Below are 20,593 nucleotides of genomic sequence, written 5' to 3'. Positions count from 1 at the left end.
CCAACATCCACAAACATAAGTAAAAATGGACTTCTTTGCTAGAATGAATTAGTGATGATGTTTTGCTACAAAGGCAGGTTAAATACTGTAAAGCAGCTACTACATGTATAACTAGAAAGACAGCAGATAGTTTCCTAAAGAATGTAAAAGGACTCAAAATTTAGGTAAAGGAACCGAAAAAAATATCCTTCCTTGTTAAGTTGATTTGTAAAAATAATTTAATTGGCTATATGGTTCACAAGTCTGATAAATTACTAATGATACTTCAAGTTCCACCTATGTGTCCTCTACTTATATATTCATTGATAACTGCTATACTGATCCACCCTACATCTTTACTTTAACCAAATGACACATCTGACCCAAATGAGCATGACCAATATTAGAAAAGCCACAAGTAGTGCATGTGATAAGCAAACCAACATAGCTCTCAAGGGACTCTGAGATAACCCATTCAATTGCTTTGTGTTGGCACCGAAGCCATTGTAAGCAAATATTTATTCCAATTATAATATTCTACTGAAGGAAGACAATTATATATCCCCTCCTCATTTAGCAAAGAAAATCATAAGCATGCTTAAGTTTGGACCATGAGAGAAATATTTAATGGTTCTCAAAAAAAGTAATGCTGTAATTGGCTGGACTCCTTCTGGCCCTCGCCTCTAGAATGAGGACTTGCAGTGCTTCTTCCCTGAACTGGGAACAAACTGCCCTCCTCTTTGCTGGCCCTTGTGAACTTTGTTCCATCAAGACTTCTGACTATTGATACTGACAATTTCCTATTTTAAACTTCTGGGGTTATTTATTACAGTATAAAGAACTATAGACATTTGCCTATACCTAATTGAATATTTGATTATATAAAAACTTTACTTATAAAAGATTTTAAACAATTACTTTAATATTATTTAATGTTAGTTTGTTGTAATTTCCTTAAGGTTAAGGATTGTCTGATGCTCCTTTTGTGGTCTCTTTAGAGCTTGGCAGTTCTGTTTACAATATTAACACTTGCTGGTTGCCTAATTAAGTGATTCCATGGACACAATTCCTATTTCTCTGTAAGATGTTATGAATTTTGGCTACTCATTTAACAAGTGGCCATTATTCTTTGAGGCATGCTTTTTCTTAGCACCCAAAGAGTATAGAGGAGAATCACAGGTAAGAATCCAGGAAAGGGAATGTTAGGAAAAAAACAGCAGTTTCTTAAATGTTTAGGTTCTAAAGTTATTTCTATTTCAAATATCTCTAATAGAATTTCCTCCTCTACAGCGCATGGTAGTGAGGAATTTTACGGGTTCATGTGGCTGATGAGGGACAACATACTATGGTGGCAGTGCTGTGTGTGTGTGTGTTTGTGTGTATGTGTCTAGGGTATAATGAGGGGTATCTACAGGGAGTGCTAGGAGTAGTCTTGTAAGTTTTCATTAGCTGCAAATGATAAAGACAGAATATGTTTGATGTAGGTACGTGTATGCTTTTTCTGAAATTCTGTTTCTAATATAACTCTTCCAATAATCTTTAATAACTTTTTCATAAAAATCAGAGACAGCTTATAGAAATATTTGTTTTTAAAACCATGTCAGTAATAAACTAAATAAAATAGGTAAATCCTTCAGTTTGTTGTATAACTATATGACACATGGAATGGATATGAGAATTGGAGTGTTGAGTATAAGTAACAATCAAGAATTCAATGAGAAGCTAATTCTGCTGTTTTCCTGTTAAAGTAATTTTTATAACTAAACTCTGTGACCCTTTGCTTTCACTTGTTCCTATCCCCTTTGCCTATAAAGATGATCCAATATCTTCATCACTGAAAATCTCAACCAAAAAGTGTTTACTTCATTTAAAACTAAAGTATAACTAAGATTTATAAAGTTTTTATCCTTATTTAATCTTCAAAAAAGAAAAAAATAACCCTAGTGGAATATCTAAAACAGCCTGGGATTTGGGATTAGTTTGAAAAAGTAAAGATTACATCTAGATGAAAACTTTCCTGCCTCTTTAGAACAAAGGCAATCATTTTTTGACTGTTAGTCCAGCAAAATCAAGTATCAAATATCCCTTGAGATTTTTAAAAGGGGGTCTGGGTGAAAAAAAGGAGATTTGGAAGATGGCAGTTGCTAATAAGAGGTGGAGCAGGTAACAGGTCTGAATGAGGAAATAATAAGAGGCAGATAAAGAATGAGGAGACTGAGCACTAGAAGAGGGTCAGAGAAATCCAGAAATTTTTTAGCTTGGAAGAAGAGGAGGCTATGAGAAGGGGGTCAGGGTGGTGCCATTTTTACATACTTTGGTTGTTAACAGGACCACAAACAATAGATGCTGGGTAATCCCACCATAGTTGAACAGATAATTTACTCTATTAACCAGAGATTTACATATTGTAATCTAGCAACATTACCTCACTAGATCCTTATAGATAAGCTTTGTTGTTTCCAGATATGGATTAAGCACATCTTCATATTGACAAAGCGCTCCACCAAGGCAAAGATGTTTGAAAAGACAAAACAGGAACTCTTCTCTATCTGGTTGGCTGAATACTTCATATTTTTCTGAGTCTTCCACTAACAAAACCTATGTTGATAAAATTCATTTTAAAGTAACATAATTTGAGGTTCTAATTTTTATGTTTTTGAAAATTTCAATTTATATATTTAAAAATAATCTTCATCCTATTTTAAGAACCAATCCTAAGGTAACTGGAGAGAGTGATCTGTGAGACCTGCAGTACTGTTTCCACCCATTTTATCATCAGGCACTGAAGTTCAATGAAAGGAATAAACCTAAAGCTAAGTCTTCTCTTCTACTTTATTTCTTTGTTCAAGTTTGTATCTTCAGTAATTGAAGTATTTCAGTTTTAGTACTGAGTCACCTTAAATCTTATTGGGAACCAATAGGAGCACCTATAAATGGAGGAACTTCTCCATCCCATAAGGTCCATAGTCTTTGCTTCTATCAAGGCTAAACACAATGGTCATTCTAAGTCCTCTCACTTTAAAGTGTTTAGATCACTACTTTCCTTACCCCCACAGTTACTCCACTTTGAACTATTCAGGTAACTGAAGCCTCATAACCATCTGTCCTTTTCCTGCTCTCCTCTAATAATACCACCTTACACATCACTAATCTACATTGACTCTTGCTCTCTTGAGACCTTGCTACTTCTTTCAGAAAACAGTTTGACTAGGTCTGATGTTGGGGATTTTCTTATACCATTGGGCATTACAATTGATTAATTTGTTGACTGTGGTGGACATGAATGAGGTGATGAGTATATGCTGTGACATATATTTATTTTATTGGATTATTTATACTCCACCTACTTTTAAAAAGAATGTGAAATAGCTAACAATAAAATATAGATAAAATGAGAAAAAATAATAAAAGACAGAAAACTCTAACCAAGAAATAAAGTGGGATGAAAAACAAACACACATGAAGAACTCAAAATGGAGAAAAGCTATAAAAACTGCATGTAACACTTAATAGTACCATACAGATAAAAGAAGGAAATACGAGTTATACGATAATCACTAATAGCAAGAAATACCCTTAATTAGGAAAATTGATAAGCTCAACATTTTATTTATACCAATCTCAAAAATCCATCACAAGATCATTATATAAGAGACATTTTAAAAAATAAACTCTATGGTGTTACTTATATACGGTTTACTTGTAATGACCTGATGAAAGCCAAAATTATACATAGTAAAATAAAGGTAAAGGGAAGTGGTCATTGTTTACTGCTCTCTGGGGGTGCCACTTGCATTTCTCCCTTCTTTCCTTCCTTCCCCCTCTGTAAGGAATAACGCGATACTGAAGCCCAAGTTTGTAGCTACTTAAAGATCTGGCTTAATACAAGGGTGACTAAACCCCTTTAGAATGAATAGTTAACACATTCTTTACAAGCGCTCTCAGATATTGAATTGATTAGGCTGTGCAACTAAAAATTACAATAATTAAAAAAATTTTGGAATGAATGTTAAAACAATAACATTCTATGGTTGATCTCTCTCTCCATCCACATACAGGTCTATTTAGTTTTGTAGCCCTCAGAGAGTTGGTATGCTATGGTTAATGAATGAAACTTCTGAGCCACAGTCAGGAAGGTTATTACCAGTACTTACGTTACACAATGTGCCAATAGAATCTGTGTTGCTGCACAATGGGGGGCCCTTTTTAGTTCAGGCTAAATCTGGTATTTATTTACTTTTCAGCCAGAAAGCAATCAAGTTAAAACTTTCCCTGTTGCCACAGAGTAGCAAAGAACACAGAGGAAAACATACAGGCAACTAGCAGAAAAACATGGGTCCTAGCACTTCCTGAATAGAGGTACTATTCATGACATAAATAAGACAGGCAGCAGCAAGCAGTGTTAAAGAGTACTCTATTGGAAAGCAAATCCTCCTTTAAAAGAAGTCTATTGCTGAGGCGCTCTCTGAAGAAGTGTTGGTGAACTCTCCAAAATTAGGGGTAAGAGCCTTGAGACAAAAAGGTTAATAAAGTATGCCAACACAGATCAGTGACAGAAGAGCTTAGTCATACCCAAAAGGAGAGAAACCCACACTAGACCAGATACTTTCTGAATGAAAGTATTGTTATACATAAATATACTTCATTTAACTAAAGATCAACTTATATATAGTCTCATTCAATTGTGTGTTTGGTTATTCTCCATCGGTTCATTTTATTTTCTTAAACTAAGAGTTCTCTAAGGTATTGTACTAGTGTAGAGCAATGTACAGACTGGCCAGATGCCTCCTGGTCTCTTACAGACAAGATTCTTGTGTCCAGAATGGTGCATCAGTAGCTTCACTAGTTCATTTCCATCTGTATTTGCAATACATTAGACATCTCTTTCTCTCTTAATGTAGAATGGTAATAGCAATGAGCAGTAGTCGTTAATATTATCAAAAGCTTACTAAGTGCCAGGCATTGTGTTAACTACTTTAAATGCATTATCTCATATGATTCTTATACTATTCCTATTTTATAAAGAAACTGAAGCTTAGAGAGATTAAGTCTCACAGTTATTAAGAGGCAAAGCCTGGATTTGAACCTATTATACCAAAGCCCTAATTTATAACCACTTTGTAAATACTCTTTCTCAATAATTAAAATAATGATAATATATTTCATTTTAACAGCATTTCAGACTTTTTAAAAAGTTCATTTAAATGCTTCCTCCACTCATTTTCTCAACAATTTCAGGAAGAGGATAGAATGGACATTTTAATCTTGTAGTAGAGGTAAGATCTTGAGGTGCAAGATATTGATTTGCCTAAGAGCATCATTATCTTGTAAAACAAGTAACTCAGAAATTAGGTAAATAATCCATGTTTTGATTCCTAGGTCAGCACATCTCTCACTAAAACAAAAATTAACTTAATCAAATAGCTTTTTTGATCTCAGTGATAAGATGAAAGATTCTTTTACTTCAGGGATGTTTTCATTTGGTATGTTAAGAGCTCCACATTGAAGAAAAATAGCCATCAATTAAATAGGTCAGGATTTCTCTACTTTAGCATTACTTACATTTTGGGCCAGATAACTGTTATGAGGGGCTGTCCTGTGCATTATATGATGTTTAGCAGCATCCCTGGCCTCAACCCATTAAATACCGGTAGCGCCCAGGTGAGAACTACTGAGATACACAAATAATTAAGTTGACAACAAAAGTCTCATCCAAGAAGAAATCTACCAATGTAATGATTATTACATTATTCATGGATAAGAGGTATTTAATGGGTTTTAGACAGGCAAAAGATTTTGACATTAAGCATTTCTTGAAATAAAATTCTATTGTGAAATTTAAAAATTCTGTACTTACTTTTCGTAACTCATCAGAAATAAGAAAGGGATCACAAAAAGAATCTAAACATTTAACAATATGTCCACTGTCTCGTACAATGTTTTCATCGTATAACCGATTAAAAAATGACATTGAAAGCTGTGTGCAAGGAACGTTTATAGCTTCAATTTTTTTCACTTCAGTTCCTGAAAAAAGATAATTTATAAAGACAAATAAAACTTAATTTAGAATTCTCAATTATTTCCAAAACAAATACCACTATGCAGAGGTTCAAAGTAATGAAGTCTGACATGTTTTGATACATTTAAAAGACACATTAGTTTAGAGATTTTATTAAATTTGTATTTTGCAAGCTTTTTCATTTTTATTAATCATTAGTTTATAACAAAATTTCACCATTCAGGCCTAGATAATAGATATATAAATTAGAAAATGCTTTAAAATGAAATAGATTTTTTGTGTAGTATGGGGTCCTTAGATCAGTTTTAATATACATATTAGAATTGCCTATAAAAGCACAGGAATTACTTTATATGACTTTGGATTTTTATTATGCTTAATGCTATATAATTCACATTACAAAGATTTTAATTAACATCATAATGGCTACTTCTAAAATCCTTGAGGGTGTCTTGAAAATGTTCCTATCCTTTTAAATTTCTCCCTTGTAATCTCAGTTAGTGTTTATTACAAAAAAAAGGTCTTCCTTTTTAAGGCAAATTTCAAACCAGACCCTAATCATTACAAGTTTAGAATTAGGGAAATTTGAAATCATGGTGTTTTGTCTATTTTTCTCTTGTAGTTCTAGTTCTTCTCCTTTCCACCCCTTCCCCATCCCACACTTATTTCCTGACCATGTCTTTCGGGAATGGATTTTCTGTTACTAGAAGTTCTGTTAAGTTACAGAAAGACATAAAGATTAAAGTGAATATTTTTATTATTGCCTCAGTGAATCACTCAATTTCTTGCTTTTATGCACCCATATATACAAATGCACTCACTCAAATATAGAGGGGTGGTGTTCTTTTTTCAAAGTTCTAGGGAGCTTATAAACTTAGATGTGGTGGCCCTTGGTGTGTCCTCTCCCAATATATCTGCTATATCTTTGGCCTGAGAAGTAGCTTGAGTTTAAGAGTAATGTTGGAGACTGTTTATACTTCTCCCTCTGGCTGTCCACCTAGAGTCCTGTTATGACTTGATCTAGGCTAGTGTAAAGGCAAGGATGCCTAGAGCCAGGAACTGTGTATGCCTCAGTAATTTCAAAAGCAATGCTGGTACGGAAAGCTTTTTATCAGAGGTAAAATTCTCTACAGGATTAAAAGGAAAAGACCACAGAAAATGATGGAGCAATATTAGAAGACAAAAGAACAAGAGCAGTGAAGAGCCAGACAGTCTCTAAAGATGGGTTGGCGGCCACAGAATAAGGGACTGATATTGGGCAACATTGCCATTTTAATAAGTCTATCCTAGCTCTGATTTGAGGAGTGACAGGAAGGTTTGGATGGTGAGAGAAGGTAATTAAATTAAAACTACTTAATCTGAGGCACAGAAATAGCATTTGCTAAGGACTGAATTGTCTCTCTAAAATCCATATGTTGAAGCCCTAACCCTCAATGTAATGGCATTTGGACAAGGGGCCTTTGGGAAGTGATTCGGGTTAGATAAGGTCATGGGTGAGGTTAAGTCTTCAACATATGAATTTTGAAGGGACACAATTAAGTCCATAGCATTCTGCCTTTAGGTCCCCAAAATTCATGTCCTTCTCATATGCAAAATACCTTTATTCTATCTCCAAAGCACCAAATCTTAACTCATTTCAGCATCAACTCTAAAGTCCAAAGTCTCATCTAAATCTCATCTAAATCAAATATTCATGAGACTAGAGGTATGATTCATCATGAGGCAAGAATTCCTCCCCAGCTACAAATCTGTGAAACCAGACAAGTTCTGTGCTTCCAAAATGCAACAGTGAGACAGGCAGAAGATAGACATTTCCATTCCGAAAGGGGGGAACAGGAAGGAATGATGGTCCTAAGCAAGCCTAAAATTCATCCAGGCAAATTCCATTAGATTTTAATCCTCAAGAATAATCCTCCTTGGTTCAATGTGCTGCCTTCCAGACCCCCTGGGGAGTGCCCCCACCTCTGAGATTCTCCCCACCAAGGCAAAGTGTGTTGAAACTGAGGGGGTGGCTCTGATAATCTCTGAATTGCCTTCTCCGTCCTTCTCTTTTCTTGAAAAATAGATCATGTTTGCAGCCAAATGGCTCTATCGTACGGTCCTGTAGGGTCTAAGAAATCTGACAGCGTTCATTTCATCTCATTTTTTCTGTCCCCTTTAGTTCAAACTAGCAGTGTCTTTGCTGGTACAATCCCATCTCTGTTCCTGGCTTCTGTTGAGATGGCTGATTAAGTCCATGAATTGCACCTGTGATCTCTTTAGCATCTGGTAGCTCAGCCACACTATTAGTGTTCCCTTCAGAATAAGGTTTCTCTCGGACATGGTTCCGTAGTGTAGTGGTTAGCACATCTGCTTTACACGCAGAAGGTCCTGGATTCGTGCCCCAGCAGAACCACAGTCCATAGTCTATGGCCATGCCACCCTGAACAAGCCCAATGTCTGATCTCGGAAGCTAAGGAGGGTCAGGCCTGGTTAGTACTTGGATGGGAGACTACCTAGGAAGACCAGGTACTGTAAGCATAACTAACAATAATAAATAAAAAAAGAATAAGGTTTTTCATTTTTTGCTATATGGATAGGCTGAGAATTTTCCAAATCATCAAGTTCAGGTTCCTGTTTGCTTAACAATTCCTTCTTCAATTCATCTTTCTCTTCATATTGTAAGCACTCCTTTAACACTTTGCTTAGAAGTCTTATCACTTGTTAAGTTCTACCTTCCACGAAACACTCGAAACAGGGGTCCCCAACCCCTGGGCTGCGGACTGGTACTGGTCTGTGGCCTGTTAGGAACCGGGCTGCACAGCAGGTGGTGAGCGACTGGCAAGCAAGTGAAGCTTCACCTGTATCTGCATCTATTCCCCAGGCTAACCTCAGATCATCAGGCATTAGATTCTCATAGGAGCACCAGTCCCTGGTGCCAAAAAGGTTGGGGACCGCTGCTCTAAAAACACAGTTCAGCAAGTTCTCTGCCATTTTCTGATGAGGACTGCCTTTCCTGCAGTTTCCAATAACACATTCCTCATTTCCATCTGAAACGTCACCACAGTCAGTCCTAACATCTAACACATTTCTAGCATGCACCTCAAAACTTGTCCAGCCAATACCCATCACCACAGTTTCAAAGTCACTTCTACATTTTTAGATATTTTTTTACAGGATCACTCCACTTCCAAAATTTGTATGAGTCAGCTTGGGCTGCTATCGCAAAATACTATAGATTGGGTGGTTTAAACAACATTTATTTCTCACAGTTCTGGAGACCGGGAAGTCCAAGATCAAGGTGCTGGCTGATTCGGTTTCTGGTGAAGACTCTTTTCTTGGTTTGCAGATGGCTACCTTCTAGCTGTGTCTTTACATTGCAGAGAGCTCTGGTAAAGCCTCCTCTTCTTATAAAGGCACTAATCTCATGACTGAGGGTCCCTAAAGACCTCATATAAACCTAATTATCTCCCAAAGGCCTCATCCCCAAATACCATCACACTGAAGGTTAAGGGCTACAATATAAGAATTTTGGAGAGACACAAATCAGTCCATAGTGCATGTTATCTGTTATGCAGGAATTTGGTTAAATTATGTCTCCAGTATTTATAAGACATTATTGCATAACCATGATCACGCAGAAAGTTAAAAATGTATTACTTTTCCCCCTTCATGCTAACATTATAATACACTGGTTGTCTCATTTTTATTTGGTGTCCAAGTTGGTGCTTTTCTGCCTATCCCACTAATATGGAAGTGGCAAAGACAGGATGGTGTAGTGGTCAAGGTCTCAAATTCTTAAGCCTGCATTTGAATCTCAACTCTACCTAGACAGCTGTGTAAAACTATGCAAATTACTTAGCTCATGCCTCTGACTCCTCATTTCTGAAATAGGGATTATGTAATACCTTCCTCAGAGTTGTTCTGAGAATTAAAGGAGGTAATGTGTATAATGCTCTTAGCTGAGCACATGGAAAGCACCCATTATATGTTATATGTTAGTCAAAAAAGGACAAAACGTGAAGGGGCTATTGCAGCTAGCTGAGAGGATGGCTCAGCACCAACAACTGGCAATCAAGGCAGTGCAGCCAGTAGTGAAGTAGGTTCCATCTTACTTTAAAATTGGTACACTTGCTAGAAAAATGTCTTTTCTCTCATTTTAAAAAGCTGTTTCTTCGCTTATCTAGGCCCCCAGAGGAAAATTAGAGAGAAGATGGCCAATATTTCAGAAAAGCAAATAGGAGGAAAAAACAAGCTAATGAAAAGAGTACATGCAATCTACTAGAAACTTCTGCTTTTGAAATGAGTGCTGCTTCTTCTGCCCTATTTTTCAGAGTACTTCTTATTAAGTCTGTCAGGCACATGTGGAATTTTAGAACCTCTCTTTTAGCAATGCCTTTTCCAAAAACTAGAAAAAAGTAAGTGCTGTTTTGTGAAGTATGTACCAATACGGGAGGAAGATTGAACACTTTTTTCAATGAATCTTATTTTTTATAAATGAATTGACTGAAGTTACTGTAAACATGCTTTACAAATACTGTGATACATGGCTCTGATTGTTTTCTTTGAAGATGTTTGAATTGGTAAATGTATTTGCTCACTCCATTTAACTTTGTAAGTACTCTATAAATTTTGCAGTAGTCCTTAAGCCAAAAGCAATAAAATCTGACCTACTAAGTCTAATATCATGTACTGCTTGTAATCTTGTTTTTAACTAACACTAAGAATAGTTATTTTTGTGTAAGTTTACTAGAATTTCATAAAAATGCAATATAATAATCCACCAAAACAACCCCATCCAATTTAAAATCAACTTGCTTTTTCTTGGGTTCAAATTCACATTACCAATCAGATTTTCCTTGTAAATGAAATGATTGTTCTATTTTTAAAGGCCTCAATCTAAAATTTAAAATATAGTGTTCATATACAAATGGTTGCCAGATTGGGGGCAGGTGGATGAAAAAGGTGAAGGGATAAAGAAGTATAAATTGCCAGTTATGAAAAATCATGGGGATGTAAAGTATAGCACAGGGAATATAGTCAATAATATTATAATAACTATGTATGGTATCAGATGGGTACTGGACTTATCTGGGTGATTACTTTGTAAGTTATATAAATGTCTAATCACTATGTTGTACACCTAAAACAAATATAATATTGTATGTCAACTATAATTGAAAATATAAGAATTAAATTATAAATAAATAAAAATTAAAAAATATATGGTTCATTTTTTTGGTTTTCAAAGTAGTCCTCTATGACATCTATGATTTATTCTCTGACTTGAGATCTCTTATTTAAGAGATCTAAGTGTTATTGTCTGGATAATTTTCTTTAAAGATTTCTAACTGTGTTTCAGTGCACTATGAAAATATTATCTAAAGTTCTCCCTTTGAGAATTTAAGACTCTCTTCTCCAAGATTTAACATATTATTTTCTTAAAATTTACATTTATTGGGGTGACAGGTATTATTAATTTTAAAGAATGTCCCATGATGGCTACATCCTGTCAGAAATCCACTACCCTGCCCCAACTGAAATTTTGCCCAAGTATCCTGAGATCTGTAGAATCTTACCTGACCTCTTCCCCCCGGGCAGATTTACCACTCCCCTCCTCTGGCTCCCACTGCTATGGTAGCACCTATGATACATTATTGCACGCTAAAAAAAAAATTATATATATAATATAAAATATATATAAAATTTTATATATCTATATATAAATATATATATAAAATTATATATATAAGATATCTATATATATCTATATATTTAGATATATATAAAATTATATATATAATATATATATAAAGTTCCTTGAGTTCAGGTTTTCTCTTATTCACTTTAATGTTCCCCTGCATCTGGCAGAGTCCATGGAAGGTACACAATAAACACTTTCCAAATTAATGAAAAGAGAGAAAAATTACATTTTTGTGCTAAGCTAGGTTAGTAGAAGTAGACTCCTGGGAGAAAGATTCCCTGGCACAGCTGATCATACTTGACCTTGATGTTATCAAACAAATGAGTCATTATTCATAATCTGTATTTTAATAAAAATTCCTGAGGCAAAATTTTGTTATAATAGTAAAATAGTCATCTAAAAAGATAAAAATAAATTTTATTTACCTAATGTAATCCACTGTCCAGAAGAATCTGAAATTAACTTCAAATTGGGAATAACATTTGGGTCTTTGAAAAAAGCCTAAAATATAAATTCGAGGGGAGTAAGTTAGATACTTTATTACAAACAATAAGAATTAACTTCTAAAAAAAACTATAGTAAAATCTCATTTCACTCAATTGGAGTAGGACAATTTTAAATTGGTACTATATCTAAGACATGAATGCTTTATAAAGATATGACGTTTTGTTACCTTCAAGATGGAACAGTATTAACAACACTGTTTGTTAAAGTACACATATCTTTGACAATTTAATAAATATAATGATTTACAGTGAAAAGTAGTTTATATAATGTTTGAAAATTTTGTTTTCCTTCAATCTTGTTTTCCCAATTGTCTTAGTAATCACTATTCCCACCCCCACCCCCAACAAGATCTAAATCTAAAAGTAATCACCAATTTAATTCTATCCAAGGAGCACCATAGAAAAGCAATAGATCTGACTTCCTAAGAATGAAAATTTTCTCTATGGCAAAATAAAGTAGTCAAGAGTTTTAGTCCCAAGCACAAGCCGCTACTCTGACTCAAAAGATCAGAAGGGAAATTTATTAAAAGTATCTCGGCAGTCCACATAGTTTCCAAGAGGTGGAGAGAATCGGGCTAACGGCTGGGCTCTGTGAACAACCCAAAATAATATGAAGAACTGCCCTGATGAGGAAATAGCCTCAAACACCAAACATCATCAAACACCAAAGAAAGCTACCGTTATCTTTTCCTCACCACGGCTACTGCTGCGACAGGACTGCCCTCCCTGAAAGCTGGACACCTCTGCACCACCTTGCCAGTGAAATAGATTCTCTGTACACCTCTTTTCTTAAGTTGCTTGCTTTGAAATCTCAGTCTTGCACTGATATGTCTGATTAGTAATCCTAGATCTCAGGTTTGTGCTTCTAGTGCACAAGAGGCAAGTGTTTTGGGTTCCACTTTGAACTTCCTAAATATAAAATTACCCCAAATCACATATATGTTCAAAAGGTGCCAGGCAGTCAAAATAATAATAATGATAATAATGAGCAATAAAAAAACCAATAGATTAGGAGGAAATATTTGCAACAAATATAATTTTTTTTATTAAAAAGGAGGGCTGACATCCCCAATAATTAAGATAAAACATGATTTAAAAATGGTCAAATGATATAAAATGTCACATAAAAAGAATAGCCAATAAACTTATGAAAAGATACTCAACTTCAAGAGCAGTGAGAGAAATGAAAATAAAAACTAGAAGATATCACTTTTACCCACCCATTACATTGGCAAGATTTAAAGGCTAGTAACTTTTGGTAAAAATACTGGAAAATATGCACTCTCACACTGGTGGAAATGTGGATCTTTATAACCTTTGTGAAGTAATTGGATATTATCTTGAACATTAAAGACATGCATATCTTATGATCCAACAAATTCCACTTTTGGGTATGTCTCCTGCAGAAATGAAATCACCAGTAGATTTACATATAAGGATATTTTTTATAATATTGTTTGTAGTGTCAAAACCCAGAAACAACTTCACTGTCCATCAGTGGAAGAAAGGTTGAATAAAATGCAGTATATCTCCATTAGTAGTATGCAGTTATTGAAAAGAAAGTCCATATTAGAATAGAATGTAGACTCCACAGGAGTAGAGGCCTTGTTTTTCTTCCTAATTGCTATATATCCAGGGCCTAGAACAGGGTCTGGCATACAGCAGTTACTCAGTAAACATCTGCTGTACTGACTTTGAAAGAAAACCATAAGCATTTTGAGTGGAAAAATAGTAAGAGTAATATGTATGATAAAACAAAGCAAAATAAAGCCTCTATTTATATAAAGAAAAATATGGAAGAATATATACCAAACCATTAAAACAAAAAAACCAGTTACCTCAGAAGTGGTAGCTGTAGGCTTGTGAGAAGAGCGGGTGGAGAAGGTAGGGAGTAGCGTTGGGATAGAGAAAGATTGTCAATTCTATGAAGTGTTATGTGTTGTTTAGACTGTTACAATAAGTATTCTCGTATTTCAACATTCCCTTTAAGCTATCACTCTTTTCCTAAACAGCTTCGTGAAAGAGGAATCGTTTTCACTTCTCTGTCTACTAGTTATTCTGTATCTGGCTCAGGCTCCCATCCCTCAACTAAAAGTACACTTCACTTCCTAATTCCAAAATCAAAAAGACAGTCTCTAACTTCATGGAGTTTTCAGTCTCCCTCTCTAAAAGGGGAGATATTAACTAACATGCCGTGAGAATTATAAAGTATAGGGTGCTATAGAAGTACATAGTAGGCAGACCTAACATAATGGTGTTGAGAAGTTAATGCAGAAAGAACATTTAGTTTAGATATGTAAAATGAGTATATACTGGTAAATGTTTAACAACTGATAGCCCTCCCTCCCAAAAAAGTGCTCATTTGTAGCAACTGATTTCCATGGTAGATTTTTAAGCTGCCAATAGTTTAGAAACCAGCAAACAAAGATTCCTGAAAATTTAGCCAACATGCTATCCTATTCTTGCATAACACTGGAAAGACTATTATTTGAGGAGAAAATAGCAAGTTTAAGGTCTGTAAGGTAAGAAAAGATGGGGCATCCTAATCAAGAAAAATAAAGAGGTTCAACAATGGTCAGATGAGGTTGGGGAGTTAAACTAGACCTTGTAGGTTAAGTCAAAAATTTTAATCTTGATCTAAGATCGCTCTAGATTGATCAGTATTTTGACCTAAGGGCAGTGAGAAGACACTGAAAGGATTTAAATGGAGGAAAAGTGGTTAGAGTCATATTTTTAAAGGTTCATTTTAGCTTAGGTGTAGAGAATGAGTTGAAAGGCTATATAGACTGGTTAGGAGGGAGTGGGGCTGTTATAATGCAAGATGATCTGCTATTCACATCAGTCAAGCTGATAGAAAGTAGGGAGGTAGGAAGGTGGATGGATTTCAGTTAATATTTAGGTGGAAGGGACAAAGGGAGAAGAAGGAATCAAAGATGACTCCTAGCATTTTTGCATGAAAAACCAGGAAGAATGAATATCATTTAGTACAGTCTTCAACCTTTTTGGCACTAGAGACCGGTGATCCTATGAGAAGCTAGTGTCTGATGATCTGAGCTGGAGCTGAGGAGGTGATGCTAGTGTTGGGGAGCAGCTGCAAATACAGAAGTTTGGCTCGCTTGACAGCTGCTGTGGTGCAGGGAGGTGGGTGGGAAGGCAGGTGGGGCGGCTGGGAAGAAGACGAGGTGTATGATATAAAGATAATACATTCAACAAGTATTTGTGAATGTCTACACTATGCCAAGCAGGACAAAATCCCTGTTCCCATGGAGTTTACATTCTAGTGGTGGAGGATAAAGGTAAACATGTTAGAGGTTCATACAAACTCAATTACAAAAAAGTAGCTTTTCCTCAAATTATTCCTCAGGAAAAAAGGAAGTTACCTTATAACTTTACAAAGTCTTTTAAACTAGTGTTTGTGCAACTATTTTAGTTTATGTAATATACATTTTGAGGGGTGAAAAAAAATATGAGCTGGAATTAACCTCAGTCAATACTTGTTTTGAATGCTTTTTAGAGGTCTTCTGAATGAATCAGTGAAAGGGGAAATTTAATTCAGATTTAGTAATTATTTCTGGGTGATATCAATTTATAATTACATTTAGATGTCATTATAAATGGAAGTAGGCTAAGTGGCCTGCAGTGAGCTGACCTGGAGCCAGTGAAAATGTCTTCATAGAGGCCCTTAAATAAAGCAATATGATAGCTGTTATCAACATTACAATTATACACCTCAAGAATGAATTAGAAAGGAAAAAACCCTACTCTAATGCAAATAGTATTTGGGGTTTGTTATAGAATTTCCAGTGAGGCATAGAAGGGTTTCCCTGTTATCTCAAATAACTAAGTTAATATGCTCTGGAAAAACATTAATGATTCATAAACTAATTACAGTGATAACAAAGATACTGATGTCAAAATGCATGTGGAGATTTGAATAAACTTGTTTCATAAAATGTGAGAGTGGAAAAGTATTTCTCTTTTTTTAAGCATTTCTAAATTAATATACTTTTTATATATAATTTTTAATGTATATCTACTATATGCCACACATATGAAATATAAGTAGGTATTTGACTATATCATCTATATGGCACACTGCTCACTTCTGATCCAATATCAATTCTCTCCTTTAAGGGATCCCAATTTTATTTGGGACAGCAATATGCTCAGCTAAAAGTCTGCACTTTCCAGTCTCTGTGGTATGTGGCCATGAGATATAACCAGTCTGGTCGTGAAATGTAATTAGAAGTGTTGTTAGACCTCTGCAAATTAAGATGTTTCCTTATAGTTTATGTGGCAGATTCCCTTCATTATCCCTAGTCCCAAGATGAGGATGCCAACATTATATACTGAGCCCAGAGCTCTCTCTTGAGACTCAAAGTGAGATCTTTTATTCAACTATGTAGGATATTGCCGCTTGGACACACCTCAAATTTAACATGCCTAAAATTGAACTCATTTAATTTGTTCATTTGCATTTTCTATGCATTTGACAGCATCATGTCACTCTAGTCAACCACATCAGAAACTTGGTTATCCTACATATTCCCCTCTTGTTTTACTCTCAATATCTTATCAGTCCTAGAGTATTGCCTTTCTCCTAAACATCTCTTCAGGCCATTCTGCTGCTACTGTCTTAATCCAGGAAATCACCATATACTGTTTCGAGAACAAGTTTCCAATTTGGTCTTACTGCTTCTAGACTCAGTGCTAACAATCCACTCTCCACACTTCTGCCACACTGATTTTATATTTTATTATCCAGCTGAAAAGCTTTCAGTGAGTCCCCATTAGCTAGACAAAGCTCAAACTCCTTTGCATGGCACAGAAGGCCTTCTAAAGTATCATTCTACTCATCTAACATTATCTACCTATTTTGTCTACCTGATAAACTTCTCATCTTTCAAGGCCTAGTGCAAGTGACTTTTTTTATAAACCTTCATCTGATTGCCTCAGTCAAAAACAAATTACTTTCTCTTTTGTGCCACCACAGTAGCTTGCACATGTTATGTATAGTTTCTCACTCTACAATGAAATTTTTGGTGTCTTTCCTTTTTCTTAACTGTGTCTTGTTCATCCGTACAGACCTAGGAACTAAAGAAGTTTGTCGGATGAATGTTCCCTTCCTTCTTTCCATCCATTTACTACCACACAAATGAACGTCGGAACATAATTTGTTTTTAAATTGAAAGGGAAACCCAAAATCTGGAATTCTAGTTTAAACAATATCCTTTGTTCGGTTATGAGTTTCTGTAGTAGAAATGACATGGAAGTTAAATCAGAAGGCCTGGATTCCACTATTTGCTTTGAATTCTTGCATAAATTATTAAACCATTCTCAGCTTCAGTTTACCTAGCTATAATATGGGGGTCAATACCAAACTTATCAGATTGCTGTAAAGATAAGTGACAAATGTATAAAAAGTGATGAAAGCTAAATGTGGCACACTTAAGCCACTATTGCTATAGAAAAGCACTTTGAAAAATAGTATAAAAATGTTTACAATAGAACTTATGTGAGCCAGTCATATTGTGAAATATTTTATATATATATAATTCCTGTTAATTGTCATAACAATTGCATCATATATTCAGCATTATTTTCATATTCAAAAAGTTATGTGTTAAGCACATGATCCTTCTGCAGAAGAGCAAACAGAGGCTGAGGAAGGTTAAGTACTTTGCCCCATGTCATGCAGTTTGTAAGTAGCAGAGTTGGAATTTGAACACATAGCTAATGAGAGGACAAATCAGGGGAGGATTCAGGTTTTATAGGGCCTTAAGCTTATATAATTGTAGTGGTACTAAGAAAACAAAAACATCTATTTTTGGAAATTTTCAAAAAACATATGGCCATCATACCATACTGCTAGAATCTCTCAGAGTTCCTTGAAGTGGTTTTTGCAAGTGAGGAGCTTGAGCCAGTGAGGAGTCCTATAAAGACTCATCATCTTCAACGTAAACCTCCTTCTAGGATATGCTCTTAGCCACAATGCTTTATTTCCCTCAAATTAGTTATGTGGGGAAAAACAAAGATTGTAAGGGTACATTTCTTTGACCTGAAATATGGGAATAACACTGTCTACCTCAAGGGAAAAAAATTAGGATAAATAAAATGAATATTTTGAAAATTAGAAAAAAAATTGCTGGTATTAAGGAAACCTGTTGTACTTTATGGATGACTCTTGACTATAATGAAGAATTCTGTGTCTATTCAACAATCTAAATAAATTCTACACCCTCCCCTATGAAATCTGTCTAGACACCAATGCCCCTCCATTGGTGATATTTTTCTCTGTGCCTAGGGCACCTGATATATCCTCCACTATAGTAATTATTTTGTGTCGTAGAGAACTTTTTATATTTCTAACTTCTAACACTGTATATGCCTTGCAAGCTGGGATTAGAGCATTTTATCTTTTAAACATGCCTCAGCAGGAACATAGTAAGTATTCAACAAATATTTGAGTGACTTATGTTAAAAATTTTACAGCAGTCTAAAATTTGGCGAATTAAATCCTAAACCTTTTTTAAAAACATTACTGAGAGCCAGTACTAATATAAAAAATATAAAAATCTAACCAGGAATATTTGAGAAATGTTATTAATGTCATCATAGGTAGCGTAATAGCATTATATTAATGTTATAACACTATCTTAGGGAAAGGGAAATAGACATTTAACCAATTTACCCTTCCTTAAGGGCCAAACAGTGTGCCCATCAAAATTCATGTCCTTCCTGGAACCTCAGAAAGTGACCTTAGTTGGAAACGGAGTTACTGCAGATGTAATTAGTTAATATGATGTTCTATTGGAGTAGGGTGGGCCCTTAATTCAATATGACCAGTGTTCTTATAAAAAGAGGAGACACAGACAGAGACACATGAAGGGAGAGGGCTAAGTGACAGGGAAAGAGATTAAAGTTCTGCAGCTGCAACCCAAGGAATGCCAAGGCAACCAGTAGAAGCTACAGATTTCAGAGGGAGCATAATTCTGCCTACACCTTGATTTTGGACTTCTAGCTTCCAAAACTGTGAGATAATACATTTATGTTGTTTTAAGCCACCCAGTTTGCAATACTTTACCACAGCAGCCCCAGGAAACTAATATACACTCATGGTAAATATTTTGGTGTATTAATTAGATTATTATTTCTTTCACTGCATCTATCACTCTATGAGACGATCTGACTTTTTTGTTTATTGGCAGTCTTGCCACAGGCCTTTAAGATCCCTGAAAGCCAGGCTCCTGTCTATCTTGTTCCGTCTTGTATCCCCAGCACATTCTGACAGAGTTCCTAGCACATGGTAGGCCCTCAGGAAGTGTTGGTGAATAAGTGAATAAACTATGCCAACTATACACTAAAGTCAATGCCTTAACGACAAGGATGGCAAAGATAGTATCACAGACCATAGCAGTATTTTCCATTTGATTGAGGAGAAAAAAACCCAGGATTTAAAATAACGTGACTGAATTATAATGAATGCACCAGTTTTTCCCTTTTCAAAGCACTCACTTCTAGTGGCTAAAGAAAGACTTATTCCTTTTGGAATTCCTCATTTGGAACTGCTGTTAAGAGCACGTTCTTACAAGTGTAGATTTGATTTCGAGAAACCAAAATTAATTTGAAGGTAAGCCTAGTAAATAAAGCCAGGCAATAATACACAAAAATGAGGTGTGCCTACTAAAAATAGAGACTGACTTTCCAAAATTGAAAAAGATCTCTATGGCAGGATACTGAAGATGAGTTAATGTATGATGATGGGAAATGTAAAAGTAGCTTTTAAAATTTATCATTTGCACCTTTCGTTATTCTCAAACTCCAAGAAAACGACGTCACTAAGTAATGGAGTGTTCCTAATACAACATGCCGAAGTGGGAAAAAAATTTTTAAATCAGTGGAGGTCCACAGAACTCTCCAACCCCCATACCAACCATAACGAAATCATCCTTCCGATAGGCCTGAAACTTCTGGTCAAACCCGAATGCCTGCGCCTGGATTCTGCCCAGCATGGACCTAGAGCAAAGGAAGAAACGAAAGTCAGCTGTGGGCAGGCACCCTCTGAGAACACACATTCTGCCAGTCCCACCCACCCAGTCCACCCCTGGGCAGGTGTTATTGCGGCCTCAGGGTTTCACTCAGGATGGGGCCGATCCAAACCGCGAGGCCTCGACGCCTGACCCACGTCTCCACAGCCGCCAAGGCCAAGGGGCTCTTCTCTCCTTGCCCCTCGGCCTCTCACCACTGGCGGAGCCGGCTGGTTGTCTCCCGCGTGCTCAAAGATTGGAAGGTTTTCTGAGGCAGGAATCTGAAGTAGTAGCCGCCCAAATTCCCCGGCTCCCCGGCTGCCATCGTGGTACTGGCTGCGCATTAGTGTGGCCGTTTCCATAGAGACGCGGCGGCCCG

General features: G+C 35.9%; 1 protein-coding gene and 1 long non-coding RNA gene across 3 annotated transcripts in view; one reads left to right on the top strand and one right to left on the bottom strand.

Moving 5' to 3' along the window:
• Positions 1-10,665, top strand: part of LOC111745202 — a 27,215-nt gene extending 16,550 nt beyond the window's left edge. For both annotated transcript variants that reach the window (XR_002782545.1, XR_002782544.1), the window contains 2 exons: positions 9,250-9,369; positions 10,165-10,665. This is a non-coding gene — a long non-coding RNA (uncharacterized LOC111745202). The remainder of the gene's footprint in view (positions 1-9,249; positions 9,370-10,164) is intronic.
• Positions 1-20,593, bottom strand: part of CUNH11orf70 (chromosome unknown C11orf70 homolog) — a 24,772-nt gene extending 4,179 nt beyond the window's left edge. Inside the window, exons 1-5 of the mRNA XM_011369421.2 lie at positions 20,430-20,593; positions 20,122-20,203; positions 12,107-12,182; positions 5,837-6,003; positions 2,405-2,577 (exon numbers count right to left, since the gene is read on the bottom strand). Coding sequence (XP_011367723.1) covers positions 2,405-2,577; positions 5,837-6,003; positions 12,107-12,182; positions 20,122-20,203; positions 20,430-20,539 — 608 coding nt within the window. The 5' untranslated portion in view covers positions 20,540-20,593. The remainder of the gene's footprint in view (positions 1-2,404; positions 2,578-5,836; positions 6,004-12,106; positions 12,183-20,121; positions 20,204-20,429) is intronic.

Source organism: Pteropus vampyrus, unplaced genomic scaffold (assembly GCF_000151845.1).
Source record: "Pteropus vampyrus isolate Shadow unplaced genomic scaffold, Pvam_2.0 Scaffold148, whole genome shotgun sequence".
NCBI lineage: Eukaryota > Metazoa > Chordata > Mammalia > Chiroptera > Pteropodidae > Pteropus > Pteropus vampyrus.
The sequence above is the reverse complement of the archived record's forward strand: the minus strand, read 5'-3'. Positions and strand labels throughout refer to the sequence as shown.